At 44.6% G+C, this 17750-nt stretch overlaps 3 protein-coding genes across 8 annotated transcripts in view; 2 read left to right on the top strand and 1 right to left on the bottom strand.

Annotated features, from left to right (window-relative positions):
• The window catches only part of LOC6535844 (heterogeneous nuclear ribonucleoprotein R), a 52873-nt gene that overhangs the window by 34644 nt on the left and 479 nt on the right, over positions 1 to 17750 (bottom strand). For all 6 annotated transcript variants that reach the window (XM_039376673.2, XM_039376679.2, XM_039376680.2 and 3 more), the window contains exon 2: positions 2054 to 2143. In XM_039376673.2, coding sequence (XP_039232607.1) covers positions 2054 to 2143 — 90 coding nt within the window. The remainder of the gene's footprint in view (positions 1 to 2053; positions 2144 to 17750) is intronic.
• On the top strand, positions 2212 to 3795 carry LOC6535842 (putative mitogen-activated protein kinase kinase kinase 7-like). The gene is made up of 2 exons (XM_039376704.2): positions 2212 to 2390; positions 3167 to 3795. The coding sequence occupies exons 1-2, from the start codon at positions 2349 to 2351 to the stop codon at positions 3695 to 3697; spliced, it is 573 nt and encodes a 190-aa protein (XP_039232638.1). The 5' UTR covers positions 2212 to 2348; the 3' UTR covers positions 3698 to 3795.
• LOC6535841 lies at positions 12763 to 17736 on the top strand. The gene is made up of 7 exons (XM_002096426.4): positions 12763 to 13837; positions 13896 to 14191; positions 14249 to 14429; positions 14501 to 14618; positions 15153 to 15682; positions 15958 to 16075; positions 16144 to 17736. The coding sequence occupies exons 1-7, from the start codon at positions 12924 to 12926 to the stop codon at positions 16408 to 16410; spliced, it is 2424 nt and encodes an 807-aa protein (XP_002096462.1). The 5' UTR covers positions 12763 to 12923; the 3' UTR covers positions 16411 to 17736.

Genomic DNA, 17750 nt, shown 5'->3' with positions numbered 1-17750 from the left:
TGACGATTGCCGAGGCAACAATCTGATGTGCGCGAGTAAACAGTCGCCGAATTTTCTAACATTTTTCCAATTAGCTGTCAAAAGGAAAGCTCCTTGACGTTGCCGCCGAAAAAATCAACAAACTGCGAAAGTAGCTGATGGGTGGGGTGGTTGCGACATGCAACTGCACAGGGGTTGGCAATTATTGTTAACGAACGCGCGAAGTGGGTGGCCAAAGGTCCTGGGTCAATGCTCGCAATCCCATGTTACTTATAAGCCCTGTGTTACCATACTTCGCCCTTTCTGGGTCAGTACGATCCCAGGCCAACGGATCGCGGGCTAGATTAAGATCCATCGAAAGTTAAACCAGACGCAGCTGACGCGGCATAAATCTCGGGCTCTGCAACTGTAGCTGCAGCTGCAATTGCAATTGCAACGAGACTCGGCTTCCACGCAATCAACGCATTAAATCAATTTTAACTTGGCCTACTTTCTTGCCTTTTGCCATCGCAAGGGGCAAGTTGTTCTCACTTCTCTTTTCCTAAAACAAAAGCCGCAACAGCCGACCCTTGCAACGAGCAATGCATTGCAGCACAGCAGCCACATTGCAGCAGCAACAGCCGTGCAGCTTGCACATGGCGCAGCCTGGGAAACCGGCAGAGATGCAGGCAAGGATTTCTGGAGGGGAATCACTAGGCAGAGGGACAACGTGGACGGGTCGGACCCATTGAAATGCAATCTGCGCACACATGGCGACGACATCAGCGCTTTTAGTCCGCCCGCCTGTGTACATTGAGTATTTCGAGTGCGGTTAAAGTGCAAGACCGCCAAATGAATGCGAAATGTTTCACCTACATTTCGCTCAGCAAGGTGCATCCACCTACGTGAATCGCGATTCAGGTGGTGTTCTTTTGCTTTTAGGCAGTTTCTACATGCAAATACAAAATATGTATATACCGAGTCCACCGAACTTTGTGCAGTAACAAAATAAAAGAAATTGAACTAATTCTTTATTAAAGCTTATTAAATGATATAGTTATAAACCGATTGATTGGTCGACAATGCTCTCCATTCAAGCAGCAGAGTTCTTTAAATATTTATTTAAAAACTTTCTTATAATTTGCGAACCATTCGGTGAGCTGGAAATGGAAATAGCGAAATGGAGGCCTCTGAATGGGGAAAAGTGCGGAAGTCCCTCTTGGGATACCCAAAAGTCCCTCGAAAAAACATAGGCTCTGAAAAATATTACACGGCTGTTTACTTAACCTAATAATGCCGCAGTTCAAAGTGACGTTGGTAGGTGCTGACTTGGCAAACGGCTAACCAGAAACGGTGGCACAGCCGGAAAACCCAAACCAGGACACAAGCAGCCGGCAAATATGCGAAACGTGGTGCGAAGAGCATGCTCAAGTGCTATATAATTGCATTTGCATTATGTAAACGCATTCCACCATCCAGCCAAACCTGCTACACGGCAAAATATATTCAGTATGGAACAAAATGTTTATCTGACTGCACTTGTAATATACAAAATACTATCATGAAAATTATATCCCAATACTTCATATATTCTGCAGCTCAGATTTTTTGTCTGCACCATTCAGCAAGTCAGTGAGTCAGGCAGCCTGCCAAGTGAAGTGGGCATGTGGTTTACATAAGTCGAGAGTGGAACCCGGACTTATAGCGGTGTACTGGTGCTGGACCTACAACAACAAATGTGTGGGTATAGGATTGCTGAAAACGAAAGGAGTGCAAAGAACTCTGTGTTGGGGGCACAAACTAAGGGGGAGCCACTGCTGTCAGAGGCTTTATATAACCGTAGACACTCGTGTAATGCGAGATACACATGGGCAGGCTGCCAATATAAAGAGCACGAGACTGCTCTAAGCTCACCCATAAAAAGGACATTTTAGTGTCTATCAAATCACTGACGGCACCATCTACTTGCAAAACAGCAAACGTATTGCAGACAAATGTAAAATCGGAACAAGTTCACACCACGCACCCATAAATAAATAGTATTGTAGCTATTACTAACTACTTCAAAATACTTTTAAAATAAACTATCACTCACCAGTTCCGTGCGGTCCCAATGGGCTCGATAATGACGAGTACATTTCCGGGCTGAAGGTCCGATACGAATCGCGACCCAGGTTGTGGGAAACTGCAATAAAAGAAAGTCGAAGAAACAATTAGTTTTATTTGCAAAAAAATCATAAAAATAAAACTGAGCATTGTTGAATACGGGGAAAGACAGAATTGTTTGTTTCTTATCGCATAACGATAAGCTGTCTTTATCTCACTTAGCTAGGAATGAAACGCAACTATCTTCGCAGTTCAGTTCATAGATTGAATCAAGTCGATCGCACATGGCAAAGCTTGTGGATTTTGCGGAGGTCAAGCTTAGTGAGGTAGGTTTTCCTTGGAACCTTGTTCAGGACTCACAGAACACTTAACCCCAGGAATTGCTTGGTGCAGTGCGCAAAGTAACCTTTCAGGATCAGGAAATCGCAGTCAAGATATTTGATATTCTAAAAGAACCCATTAAAAAAAGTGCATAGGGAAATCACATTTGTCGGGGATCGACCACGAAAACGTTATTAGGGTGTTCCGCAGGGCCAGTGATGGAAAAAATAAATAATTGTTGATGGAGTATCTAAAGGATCCACGAGTTCCTGTACGGTAAAAACAAGTGGGAGTACACCGTGGAGCAAGGTCGGCTGTTACATTCACGGTCTGTTACATTTTCGTTGATTTAGGCCTTAGCATACTTGCATTCGATGAAGCGGCCGATTGTTCACCGCGATAATAAGCCGCAAAATATGCTCTTGCATAATCAGCGCGAAGACCTAAAGCTTTGTGACTTTGGCCTGTCAACGGAAATGTCCAATAATAAGTCCGATTTGCGTGGAGCATTGAGGTATATGGCTCCAGAGCTTAGGAATAGTGCTGTGGGAACTAATGACCCGTAAATTGCCCTATAGTCACTTGGAAAACCCCAATAACCAGTTCGAAACTATGAAAGCTGTCAAAATCAATCTAGGCATATCTGGCTGTTTGTCCGCCCGTCCATTTGCTTATAGATGATTAATGAGTATTCGATAGTCGAAACATTAACTTTTTTTTTTTTTAAGTTTTGCTGTATAATTTCTTTCTAATTTACAACTATATTTGTGGTGTAAAACAGCCAATGGATGCAGTGAGATCCGATTGCCCAGAGGGCTTCAAGCAATTAATACAATGTTGCCTAGAAATTAATCCCGAAAAACGCCCCTTTACCAGGGAGATCGAAAAGTTCCTTGGTAAACTGTATGAATCCGGCAATGACGAGGACTTTACCCAGCCATTGGATGAGGACACCATAGCTGTTGCGACCCACCACGTGGATGCGTCCGGCAGCAGGATAATGCGTGTGGATTTCTGGCGACGTCAGTTGCGCCCGATCTGCATGCCTTTCCCGATAGTGAAGCGGGAAGCCGTGAGATTGCGAAAGGCCGTTGGACGAGCAGCCGAGAATACGGGCAGAGAGACAGCCAGGGCGGCCCAGGATGGAGAGTGGGAAGTTAGGCGGGCTGAGAAGGACACGGAGCGGGAAACCTCGAGGGCTGCCCACGATGGAGAGCGGGAGACGCGGAGAGCGGCTCAGGATGTGGGTCGCGCAACTGTACGGGCGGCCAAGAAAATAGGAAAGAAACTGCGCTTCAAACCAGAAATATGATTATTAATTCGTTATGCTAATGTGCGGGGAATGATTAATAAAGTCGACTGCATGCAGAGAGTCCTCTCGGCCGGCAGCAGCAACCCTTTCACAAAGGACGATTCCGTTGCAAATGCAAAACTGCAAGGGGTAGGCCTATGAAAAGCTTAGACTGCATTAAGCACGAAGGATAAGGAATCCTGAATGCAGAGGAGAGTACTGGAAAGGTAGATGTGAGGGATGCGAACAACAACGGCAAGGATGACGGCTAAAGGACGATGACGGCGGACATGACAGCGACGTCGAGGGGTGTAGTACAGTATGTACCAAGCGGTGCATTGCTGCTCCTGGCACAGCGCGACTCCTTGGCGTTTTGCATTGTTTCTCTCTATAGGAGCACACTCGTATGTGTCTGTGTGTGTGTGACCGGAAACTGCCATTTAAAGTGCATTTTGAAGAGTCGCTCAGTCAGAAGGGATCCAGTGGAGCGGGAGCGGAGCGGGAGCCAGAGCTTGAGCTTTACTTGTGTGCTAAGTGAAAAGAAAAAGCCTCTCCCCTCTAGGCATTCCCCATTTTTTTCTGGTTTGTCGTTTGGTTTCTGCATGCATGCAAGCAGCTCCGTTTGTGAGGGGTCCTCCAGCCCCTCCAACCCTTTCTACCCCTTTAAGCCCCGCCCTCAACCACCAACACGTGTAATCCAACTCCTTTTAATTACATTCAATACCCCGTCCACAAATGTCGTCCGTCTGCTCCAAGGTGTTGGCAGCCAGGTTTTGTTTTATTTATTTCTTTTTTTTGTGCCCCTACTACTACTACCTCGCTCCATCTTTAACCTTCTGTCCAAATATCGATTTTCAGGATCCAGGATCCCCAAGCATTCCCAATCGCAAGCCCCTGTAAGCTCAACGAGGTGTTAAACGATTTTTTAAGAGATTGCAGAGCTTGTGGCCATAACGCAATCCAATCAAGTGTCACTAATCTCAAGGGAGAGATCATATTTGCATAAACTGCAATGCGTTTACTTTTGAATATGACTGCATTGCAGATTAATGGGCCAATTATCTGCTTGTATATTACAAGTATCATTCTATAAATAAATACTTCATTTAATTATTAATGGGCCAATTATCTGCTTGTATATTACAAGTATCATTCTATAAATAAATACTTCATTTAATTATTAAAAAAAGAATCTTATAAAGTGGAAAAGGGTAGACAGCAAAAATTGTTAGAAAATGGTGACGAAACGCTCCAAAGTGAGTGACACACAACACTTCCGAAAGTATTGGTCCTCACGCCAAATATAAACGCTATAGTCGAGTTACCCGACTATCTGATACCCGTTACTCAGCTAGACAAAGTGCGAAGGCGTTAGAGTGGGCGTGGCAAATCGCGAGATATTTACTTACAATATTAATAAAAACAAGATAGAACGCTATAGTCGAGTTCCCCGACTATCTGATACCCGTTACTCAGCTATTGTAAGTGCGAAGGACAGTTTTTGGCGGTTTGTGGGCGTAGAAGTGGGCGTGGCAAAAAGTTTTTTGGCAAATCGATAGAAATTTACAAGACTAATACAAAAATGAAAAAATTTCAAAACATTTTGCAAAAGTGTGAGCGTGGCAGTTTTGGGCGGTTTGTGGGCCTTAGAGTGGGCGTGGCAACATGAATCGACAAACTTGCGCTGCTTCTATGTATTGGGAGTCTGTATACTTAACATTAACTTTCTAGCATTTGTAGTTCCTGAGATCTCGACGTTCATACGGACAGATGGACGGACAGACGGATATAACCAGATCAACTGTTGCATACTTTTCAACGAGTCTGATATACACTTTTACTATACAAGTAACGGGTATTATAGTTAGGCGTAACAGCAATCAATGAAGAAGAATTTATTATTTATTTATTTATTTATTGTGCTTTATATTCCCTTAAAATTTATTTTAGTCACTAAAGCTTATGATATAATATTATAATTTTTCAGAGTCTAGCATTTAAGCGCTTTTCAACTGAATTTTTTTTTTTTTTGTAACAATTTATTGTCCTGGAATTTTTACATTTTAAATTTTCAAGAAAGTGGGAATGAAGAAGAATATTTGAACAGTTTATTTTGTACGAACACCAAGTCAGAAAATATCCTAATTTCTTTTTTTCCGCTTGGTATCTTTTGGCCGCATTTAGTGAAACACATCATCGGAGAGCAATTCCTAGGCAACCTATTCATTATCCTTCCCATTAAATTTCCGTATCCGCCACATCGTGCCCCCTTCATGCCGCCCACATTTAATTCCTGGACAAAAACAATGGGAACTTTAAACGTTCACGGTTCGCTTGGTCTCGAGAATCGCTGTTATGTTATGTTCTGCACTGGGCCCCTACTTCAGGCATTTGGAAGCAGACGGGTTAACCAGCGTTTTCAGAGGAATAGGTCAGTACGGCCGAGTGAGTATTTTCGAGTGTATGCGAGTGTGCCGTGTGTAGTGAGTAGTGTGTAGTGTGCAGAAAGCAGTGTGTGGGGTCGAGAGTGCATTCTATGTTTCAAGTGCACGTGTTGTAAAAATTTGCAAGCTAAAACAAAGGCGGGATGGAAACGCGACTGGCGGGCCAAGCTCCTGCTCCTATAAGTGCAGCAGGACTTGCCTGTTCATTATGTACGAGACCGCTGCCCGTTCCACTCCCCGCATCCCTTCCCGCATGGGCGCGATGCAGTTGGGCTCACACCGCTGCGGGGTCAACGACAGCCCAGAAGGTCAAGCACACGCACACGGAACAACAACAAAATATGAGTTCAATGAGTAGTGGTATTTGTTCAATCTTAGTGTCATGCAAACAAATATCAGCACACTACTGCATGGTTAACACCTGATTGCTGGGAAGCGCTAAAATCGGTTTGGTCCATTTCCCAAATTAATTTATTATTTATAAGAAAACATTTCAAGAAAGGATGCAGGCAAGTTTTTAGTCCCTTTTGAGCTAGTGGCTAGCATAAAAAAATAATAAAATATCATGCAAAGTATCATTGTAAAGTATATTTATCTAAAATAACATTGTTTCCGACCACCTTCTATAAATTGCACCTTAGGTCGACTGTAATTTGTTCTCCTTGTACACGGCAACCAGAAAAGCGCAAAAGGAGTAGTCAGAAAAATGCGTCAGGAAGTGGCGAATTACGCCGAACACAGAGGTCAAACTTTAAGTGAGCCCAGTGATTAATGTCCCCCTATCTCCGCAGCAGCTGCTGCATAAAGTATCTCCTAGATAAATCTCAATCCTACCGCCCTGCCATCCCAATCCGGGAGCAGCTGATGGAGAGGCAGATGATGCTGATGCTGAAATGAGCGCTTGACTTCCGCTATAAGTTTCGCCTTTTCGCATTGCTGTACTCAAACCCGAGCCTCAATCTGCATCCAAATCCGATTCAGGATCTGAAGCTGACCATAGAGAAGGAAATCTTTTGTAATCGTGCGATAACCCCGACGAGTGCAGAACTTGAAACTCAACCCTTAAGCAGGCCTGGAACAATGCCAGGAGCTGGAGCAGGAGCAGGAGCAGAAGCAGAAACAGGAGCAGCGACTGCAATGCAATTGCATGTCCAGCCTAGCAGGATGCCAGGCAGTCGGATCCAGGCAGGTCCTTGCCGGCAATTAGAACACAAGCGATTGCCATGACCGAGGCTTCCACTTTCTTTTTTTTTTGTTTTTTTTTTCATATTTTTCGTTGTTTATTTACATACATATCGAAATGGCATTATAATGCGAATAATAGCGCAGGGATTGTGCGGTTCCTGCGATGCATTCTGCAATCCTATTGTCCTCGCGGAATAACGAGAGCGAGCGAATCCCTTATTTCTTTGTTTTTCTGTATCCATGCCGTATCTTTTGTGGCGGTCAATACGATGCCTGGCGGAATGCAATGACCGGTCCGCAGGACAACGGACAGAGGACAGAGGACATCGAACGATGGCCGGCTCAAAACGCATTACGAGGCGCAGAAAGGAGCGAAGCAATTTGCATTGTGCCATCACAGGGACAGGAAGCCGGATAGGCCTGGGATGAAATTAATACGCATAAATTACAGAGCGGATAAGCGATGAGTAGTCATGGGAAAAGCTCTCTTTCGGCCATCTCGACATCGAAGGCCGATGGGAAAATGCTTTAAGCTGGGCAAGCAGTGCTTCTGCAACCGACACCTTGAGTTGGATAAAGATCATCTGTGCTTTTCAAGTAGTTTGTACGAAGCTCTAATTAAAAGTCTCGTCTTTCAGATCCACACACTTCGAAATAGCACAAGCGACACAAGTTTGTGCACAATGCAAAAGTTTTGGTCGAAATAACGGCAGGTCCACCGGAAAAAGTCAGCGAATTTACTATATATTGAAATAATAATAATAATAATGTTTGAAAGCAACAAAGAACACTACAGTAGAGTGCCACGACTATTAGATACTCGGGTACTCGGCTAATAGACCTCTGAGAGAGGTGGAAATATCAGCAAAACAAGGAGCAAGGACATTACTTTAATAGTTCCGAAAATCTCGGAGGTTATACGGACAGGTGGACGGACACGAAGAGGTCGACATGGATAATGTTACTGTTTAGAATGTATATCTTTACGGCTTACTGTGCTAATACAAAATTGTATGCAAGAATCACAGAATAAAATGAAAGTATATGAGATACGAATTTTTGTCCTAGATCCTTATATAAAAGGAAGTGTTATTTTGTAGCCATGAAGGCTAGGAAAATATTGCCACTTAGTCCTCTGCGGCAGGTAACGTGAAAACTGTTTGCCAACTGTGGCACAGGAAGCAGACTGGATAGAACAGGATAGAGCCAGGACACCAGGACACCAGAACCTGCAATTTGCCGAGTCTTCAACAGCAACTGAAGGAACGGACCGAGGTCGACGGTGCTTGTCCGCCATTCCTTTTCCGGTTATGCTATTGTCGTAGGTCTTCGAAACGGGAGCAGGACAAGTCAAAGAACCAACAGCCGTCAGCTCTGTTATTTTCTGTTCAGGTCTGTCCTGTTCTGGTCTGGCTAGGCCACTTGCCTCGCAGCTAGACGGCTGAACCTGCCGCAGGACTCGGTCGGCACACACGCCATATGCGCAGAAGGACAACAATTGAATTACAAAATTATTTGCTGCTGCTGTTACTGCTTCTGCTGTCGTCGTCCTCTGAGGACGAGGACGGCTGGCAAAACTAGTTGTAGTGCTCGCAGGACAGCAAGACTTGATTGGCATGGGGAGGGGATAGGCAGGGGTCAGGGAAGGACTCCCTCAAGTGCCTCTTGGCCGGGGTTGAGGACATGTTTTCTAAAACGGAAATTAGGTGACAGGACGAGGCGAACAAGCGGGCTTTTGGTTCTTGTCGACAACGTCTTGGGTCAACTTTAATTGCCGCTTTGTTCGGGGTAGTACACTTGAAAAAAGAGAATCTTCAAATGTTGTATTTGTATTTTCCTGTATTTTTTCACTTTTCTACTATCGTAATTACTATCCAACGAAGAAAAGAAAATCAACTCTACTAAAAACTGAGTAGAAATCTACGCAAACGCGACGGCAATTAGCGCTTCTTGGTTTGCCCGATAGCACTTGGGGCCAGAGTACGCAGTTCTTTACACTTTGTATCTGCACATGTATCTGTATTTGTATCTGTATCCGTATCTGCGAGTGGGCCGCATTTGTATCTCTCAGACTGTCTGGCTGAGGGAACGCGCGAGAGTCGCGTGTGCAATGCTGCAAAAATGTTCAAATTCATTGCTTTTAGCTATATATTTTTTTTACTTTTCACTTTTTTGTTGTGTTTTTCATTTTTGGTTTGGCTTGGGTTATCGTCTGGCAACGGCAATCATAACAGCCAGGGGCGTAGAGGTGGATGCAGGGGGTGCCCATATAGCGACCAGTGCGAATACAAAACAAAATAATGCAGAAAGCGAGAGGTGCGGCGTGTTTCGAGGATGACGAAAACTGAAACGAGCCAAACGCACGAAGACTCCACCGATTTGGCCGCATGAGGACTCGGATTCAGATTCAGATTCACGCGGCGGCATAGAGGGGCAGGAGCAGCCAGCCAGGCAGCACCGACGACGACGTCGACGACTTTGTGGATTTTGATTCTGGGTCATTCACCCTTGACAAAAAACACATTTTCGCTCTGTGTTAGGCCGCTTTTGTATTTTTGTATTTTGTATGCGGTGTTGCTGCCGTTTGCTTGCTTTGCTGCTGCTTTTTGGCTTTTTTGCTGTCTTTTTCTGCTTTTTGCTGCTGATTGCTAACGTACAGGCAGGCATCCACATTCGGACCCCACTCTCCACTTGATTTGGCTTATTTTGCTGCCCGGGATCGGGGATCGGGGATCAGATCTCATTGGAGTAGAGTTGTGGAGTGGAGTGGTGCAGAGTGGGGTGGGGTGGTAGAGGACTGGATCGACTGGAAAATCGCTTTGCATATTTCCAAGTCCATGTCCCAATCCAAATCCTAAGTATGTATGTTCATTTGTCGGGCATTGTTCATGTTCGCTTTTGTTTTATTATATTTACGCCCCAAAAAATAATTTCTTTTTGATTTTGTTTAAATTGTTGTCCGTTGTCTGGCATTCTAAGATGGTTTCTATATTTATTTTTCCATCTTGTTTATCTGCGCTGCGCTTTTTGTACTCGGCTGGTTTTTTGAACCCTCGCCTCGATTTAGAAGGCAATTTTGTGCAAAGAATGCAAACCATTTTGGGCCCTGGTCCTGATAAATATTATCGCAAATTAGTCAGTGCGGCTATTATTAAATGTCTTCTGGGAGTTCAAAAAACTCTGGGAGTAAGCGGGAGGAGCGCTCAAAGAGAAAATTATTATATTTTTGTATTTAAGTGTCCAAGATTAACTTATTTATGGTGGATGTAATTTGTTATAATTCTACATTAAAGAAATTTTAAATTGTATGGAACGCTCTTTGTAGCAATATATTTACGGTTTCAGACCAAAGGCTTTTGTTGGTTCTCAGTTTGTGCCAAACTTTCAAATTTTCCGACTTGTTCAATCCCCAGTTGGCAAACTTTTAATGCCCTGGCACATGGCCGAATTAAAATGTTATCTGCCATGCATCGTTGCCAAATCTCCTGGCTCCTCTCCATGCAACATCATTTTATAGAGCTGCTCCTCCCCCCCCTGCCCCCCGCGGAAAACACTCTCCTCGCCAGTTGGCTCAAAGCAATTGCCATTTAGGACAACTGCGGCAACAACAACGGAATTTACACAACAATCAATTACAGTAGCCGGGCGGTGCTAACGAAAACAAAAAGCGAATGGGCCAACTAAAACAAAACACACAAGACCGGCGAAAACGAGGCCAGAACAAAATAACAGCACACTGAGAGAAAGCACACAGTTAATTTGCAAGGCTTGTTTTAAATCTAAGGTCAGACAAGGAAGTTTTTTCACTTTCTAAAAATAGTACAAATATTCGTTGCAGTGCATTGTTGCGATTCCCACGTGGAAAATAAAGTGGTGGTAGAGGCGCGTAGATTTATCTGCATTATGCCACACCGCTGCAGGTACACATACAGATGCACTGTCTCACAGATACACCCACACACACGTACGGAAATGTCAGTCGACAAACTGGAAATTATGTATGTTTGTGCCGAATTTTAGTTCTGTCGGCCAGGAGGTCCCCCTGCAGTCCAACTGGCAAAAAAGCTACTGGCCAGGGCTAAAACGCACAACAAAAGCAAAACAACAAACGACAGGTGTAATAAATAACCTAGGAGAAATGGCCAGGACGAGGATGCAGCAATGTAATGAAAGTGGTGCAATGCGAGAGCAGAGGAGGGTCAAGGAAGGGGTCACCCGACTCGTCCACTAATTTGTGTCATTTAGCGCAGGTGGTGACAGAAGAGGCGGAGGGCAGGGATGAGGAAGGAACTGCACGGAGGAGGAGCTGTCTGCATAGCAGGATGAGGATGAGCAGGACGACCACAACAGATTGACGCTGGACGATAGCGCCAGGAAATGGCCATTGGGGCCTCAGGGGTCCAGGGACGAAAGCTTCAAGCTGTGACCACGGCCGCAAAGTTGCCAAAATAGCTACTATGGGTGCTGACCCGAATCTGGATTAATTCAATCCCTATCACACAGGAGAGTTTAATAATTCAGGAGGGGCATCGTGTCGCCTAAGAGGGTCATTGGGCAGGGATGTAAAAAGAATGTAAAGGGGTGCAAATTTTACCTGATTTGTATACCCTTGCAAAAGGCATAATGATTACCATTTTTATTTGGTAAGGGTATATAAGCTTCGGCATGGTAAGATAGCTTATGTTTTTACTTTCAAATATTTTAATATTTTAAGCATTGAAAACAAAACATAGGCGGCTTATGTTTTTTAATTTTAGTGTACAAATTATTGCACCTATTTGTTAATTTTAAATGCATTATTCACTGAATAAAAGAGGCCATGAAAAAAAAACGAATCATTTTACGATTTCATTGATTCCTATACCCCTGAATGCCTTTAATATCTATATAGTGGGAACACTTGTGGAAATCCTGTCAGTTTTTGGTCAAGTTTAATTAATTAACCAAGTGCAAGCCGCTACCGCACTACATTCCTAGCACACTAACACAAATTAACGGCACACAAATTTCTGCACCTCTAGCCCTTTTGACCAATTTATTTTTGGCCAAGTTCCAACGGGTAGCTACAGTGCATCCTCTGTATTTGGGATTGATTATACTAATTTGAATTTTAGAAATTTTCCCTCTTATTTTGACCACCAGTTCGATAAGACAAACAGTGCAATAATCGATGAGAAAACTTATTCGTATCAAACATATTATTTGCTTTGCAGCACTGGTAACTATTTCTTAATGACATTAACAAAAATTTGTTTTATTACTAAAATGAATGATGCCTAAAAACAATGGATCTATTATGCAATACCGGTTACAGGGGACTTAAGGAAGGAAAATATGTTATTCTTATATGCTATATATATATATCGAACAAGGGCCATTTATTAAAATGTTCGATATCAGTCGGCAGCGAATATAAACAATATATCGATACTATCGATATGGTTGGCCCATCTCTATTTGAGGGCGTAGTTCCAACAAGTGCTGAGCATCACAATTTTCTATTACTAATCCCAGCTTGGCGTTGGCCCGCCCCAGAATCTCATTTTATGTTTAGTTTCTAAGTTGATAGTGTTGCTCGTTTTATTTGCAATAATTGTGTGTGATAGGAATCGGGCAAAATGTTCCCTTCAACGATTTTGGGGCGCAGCTATTTGCTTTTTATGCTGGTGCTAGCCGTGGGCGTGTTCGCCCAACACGAGTGGCAAGCCCGGGATGCCTTCGACGAGATCAAGAGGCAGTTTGACAAGGTGAACGCAGATAACTGTCCCATCCAGCACCATTCGGACCTGTTCATGCCCATGGATGCGGTATCCCACAAGCCGGACATCAAGGAGATCAACGTGAATCCGGTGTTCCCCAACCGCACCGCCCTGCTGCATCTGCAGAATATGGCCCTTAGCAGAAGCTTCTTCTGGAGCTACATCCTCCAATCGAGGTTCATTCGTCCCGCCATCAATGACACCTACGATCCCGGCATGATGTACTACTTTCTGTCCACCGTGGCCGACGTCTCCGCCAATCCGCACATCAACGCCTCAGCCGTGTACTTCTCGCCCAACAGCTCGTATTCCTCCTCGTATCGCGGCTTCTTCAATAAGACGTTCCCCAGATTTGGGCCAAGAACCTTCAGGCTGGACGACTTCAACGACCCCATTCATCTGCAGAAGATATCGACGTGGAATACCTTCGATGTTCAGGATCTGGGCGCCCATCACCCGGACTCCATATCCAAGGACTACACCCACGACCTGTATAAAATAAACGAGTGGTACCGCGCCTGGCTTCCAGACAACGTTGAGGGACGGCACGACACGAAGATCACCTACCAAGTAGAAATCCGATATGCAAACAACACGAACGAGACGTATACCTTCCACGGACCGCCAGGCTCCGAGGAAAACCCTGGTCCCATCAAATTTACAAGGCCGTACTTCGATTGTGGCAGATCCAACAAGTGGCTGGTAGCTGCTGTAGTGCCCATTGCGGATATCTACCCTCGACACACCCAGTTCCGGCACATTGAATATCCCAAGTAAGATACCTAATTATGCGCTGGATTTTTTAGCTCTAATCTTCTTTATCTCTCTTAGATACACTGCAGTTTCGGTTCTTGAGATGGACTTTGAGCGTATCGACATAAACCAGTGTCCCTTGGGTGAAGGCAACAAAGGACCGAATCACTTTGCGGACACTGCGCGGTGTAAAAAAGAAACCACAGAGTGCGAACCACTACAAGGCTGGGGCTTTAGGCGCGGGGGCTATCAGTGCCGTTGTAAGCCAGGTTTCCGACTACCCAACGTGGTGCGGCGACCTTATCTTGGCGAGGTTGTGGAGCGCGCATCGGCAGAACAGTACTACAACGAGTACGATTGTCTTAAGATTGGGTGTATGCATAAGGTAACAATATGTAGAAGTTCGATTTGACTGTTTATGTTTTTCATAGGGATTCAAAAGCTACCCATTCAGTGGGACAAGGCCTCCTACCATGTACGCCAAAAGTATCTAGACCGGCACCCGGAGTATCGCAACTACACTACCGGCTCTCGATCACTTCATGCTGAGCACTTAAATATTGATCAGGCGTTGAAGTATATTCATGGAGTCAACTATCGCACTTGCAAAAAGTAAGACGTACTGAACTCTTCTAGCCGAGGTTTCTTCATAAAACTAATCAATTATACTATCGCCCTGACAGCTTCCATCCGCAGGATCTGATTTTACGCGGTGATGTGAGCTTCGGCGCCAAGGATCAGTTCGAGAACGAAGCCAAGATGGCCGTGAGACTGGCCAACTTTATTAGCGCCTTTCTGCAGGTAAGGAAACGATTCAGAGCAAGGGATTCCCATCGCCTTCACGCTAAATGAAGAGCAATAATTGATAACCCGACACCTATTAAGAGCCTTCGACGACGGCTCTTGAAATCTTCTCAAGTGTAAATTATAATTTTCCACGCGTAATTCAACTTCCTCGAATTTCCTGCATTGCCAGTTTCTCTGTGCTTGCCGCTGCTGCTCGTACTATTTGGTATTCTGAGTTGCCAGCCGCGCGGCGTGAATTAAATATTCAGTGTCAAACCATTACCAAATGCTAAATTCATTAGTTTGAGCCGAGGACACGAAAAACGGGTTCACCACAAGGCGTCGTCTTCATTAAAGACCATTTGCAGCAACAACGAACACAGGGAAATTCTGGGGATGAGAGTCTCCTCCCTGCTCATATTTGCACAAGTTGTTAGCATTGAACACTGAGTTGAGGGAAACTCTTCCGTTTCCCAAAACCGAAAATGTCCCCCGAACTATTTTTTATCGTATGCTTGTATATATATAACTAGATTTTCCGCCTTACAGGTATCGGATCCCAACGAAGTGTACTCGGGCAAGCGTGTGGCCGACAAGCCGCTAACCGAGGATCAAATGATCGGTGAGACCCTAGCCATTGTCCTGGGCGACAGCAAGGTTTGGTCGGCCACAATGCTCTGGGAGCGCAACAAGTTCACCAATCGCACATATTTCGCACCCTATGCATATAAAACTGAGCTCAACACGCGAAAGTTCAAGGTGGAGGACCTGGCGCGGCTCAACAAGACGCACGAACTGTACACGGAGAAGAAGTACTTCAAGTTCCTGAAGCAACGCTGGAACACCAATTTCGACGACCTGGAGACCTTCTACATGAAGATCAAGATACGCCATAACGAAACAGGTGAATACCAGCAGAAGTACGAGCACTACCCCAATTCGTACAGAGCTGCCAACATCAAGCATGGCTACTGGACTCAACCGCAATTCGACTGCGACGGATATGTGAAGAAGTGGCTAGTGACCTATGCGGTGCCCTTCTTCGGCTGGGACAGCCTGAAAGTCAAGCTGGAATTCAAGTAAGTTGAGGGGATAATGTGGTATAGGGGTTGCGTTGAGATCGAGCGACTTGTTGGGCCGGTCCGTTGCGTGCCGCCGTCGCGGGCCGCTCAAACCCCTTTTTAGGGAACAGTCCCACTTTCAATTCCTATCCCAGTTTCATTCACATGCAAATGCCCTGGGCTTGATTGTCTAATTTTGGAGTGTTGACAAGACCTAACTTTTGACTTGTGACTTCTGGCATTGTGATGCAAATAGGAGCAATTAAAAAGACTAATTTTTTTGCTCTGCGCAGGGGTGTGGTGGCCGTCTCCATGGACATGATGCAGCTGGACATCAATCAGTGCCCGGACTGGTACTACGAACCGAATGCCTTTAAGAATACACACAAGTGTGACGAACAATCCTCCTACGTAAGGACAATCTATTAAAACTTGGTATAAATTATGGTCCAATCTAATTTGCTTCTTTTTTGTTTAAGTGTGTTCCCATTATGGGTCGAGGATATGAAACCGGAGGCTACAAGTGCGAGTGCCTGCAGGGATACGAGTATCCTTTTGAGGACCTAATCACATACTACGATGGGCAGCTCGTCGAGGCCGAGTACCAAAATATCGTTGCTGATGTCGAGACCCGCTACGATATGTTCAAGTGCCGATTAGCCGGAGCTTCTGGTCTGCAATCCGCTTTGGGACTTGTGGTCGCGCTGATCGGGCTCACGCTTACCCTGCTGTATAGATTTAGTTAAGCACCGCACGCCAAATAACTAACGCAAACTTCCGTCCAAACAAAACTCACATCAAATCTCTCCACAAAAGATATAACTACAAAGCAACACAGACACAAAATTGACACCCAAAAACAAAACGAGCTGCCAGCCCAGCTCTCCATCGTTGCTCCCTTTGAACATTGTCATCATTTATCTGCAAGGCGATTAAGTTGTAGACATAATCTATTACAATGAATCTGGTTATTTGTCATTTCTATCAAAGGCGGCAGAAGCAGCACAAGCAGCAGAAGCAAAAGCAGCAGCAGCATCGTCAGAAAAGCGCAAACAGCCGCGCCTACTTCGCTCAGATTACGGAAATGCCGTGTAGCTCGTCTTTTTCTCCTGCGGAGATCCTCTCTAATGTCCGTGCAGTCGCACAGCTGTGTGCGTATGTGCGGCGATCGCAAACCTGTTAACATCGGAACCCAGTTAGGCCCAGGCGTACCTACACCCATCAGGGAGGTCGTCCAGGTCCTAGCTGAGGGTTGTTTGTGCCGCACACACACCTTTTTTTCCTACCAACGGATGCCACAAAAAATCCAACGCCCGGCGTCGTGTTTTTCTTATATTAAATCGACGATGGTCTGTTGGATGCGATTTTTTCTGAATTAAATATGTATGCCGATGCTGCTGCCGCTGTGCCGTTTTTTCCGCTTTTTGTGCCTTGATTATCATATGCGCTTGAATTTTTATTATCTGTACCCTGAGAACTTTTTCTATGCGCTGCAAGAACCAGTTTATCAGCCACTTGGTCTCCTACCAGGGCAAAAAGAAATCTCCAGCTTTTTTCATTAAAACTTTATAGGCATAGGTAGCTGGACAGGGGCAGAAAAAATCTTTTTCACACATTTTTCATAGTCATTATAGGGCAGCAGCGGTGGGCAGTAACTGTCTCAGCATTCGGGCAACTCCTCCATTTCCATGTGGAAAGATGACCGAGTCTGCTGAAACACGTTCGAGTGGCTGGCTGTGTCCGCTTTTGGTTTTGTTTATGGGAGTCTTGTCCCCCCTGAACATTCCGCAACTTATTTGTAGATCAGTACAAAGCAAAAAGAATCAATCAAATGTGTAAATTGTGCCTTAAACTGAATATTTCTAACACAACAGACTATATCAAACATCCGTCCAATGAGTAGTCTATTTTGTATTATGTATTTACATATCTTAGTGATAAGTGCCTTGAGACAAAATCGCAAACTTTTACAACCTTCTTGAGTAGTCTAATGTATAGAGTTTAAGTGTCTTTTAATTTAAAAGAAATCCATCCATATACACAATGTTCAAATATATGATTTTGTAGTAAAACCCCATTGACTTAC

Source organism: Drosophila yakuba, chromosome 3R (assembly GCF_016746365.2).
Source record: "Drosophila yakuba strain Tai18E2 chromosome 3R, Prin_Dyak_Tai18E2_2.1, whole genome shotgun sequence".
Taxonomy (NCBI): Eukaryota; Metazoa; Arthropoda; class Insecta; order Diptera; family Drosophilidae; genus Drosophila; species Drosophila yakuba.
Note: the sequence above shows the minus strand (reverse complement) of the source record. Positions and strands in the feature narration are given on the sequence as shown.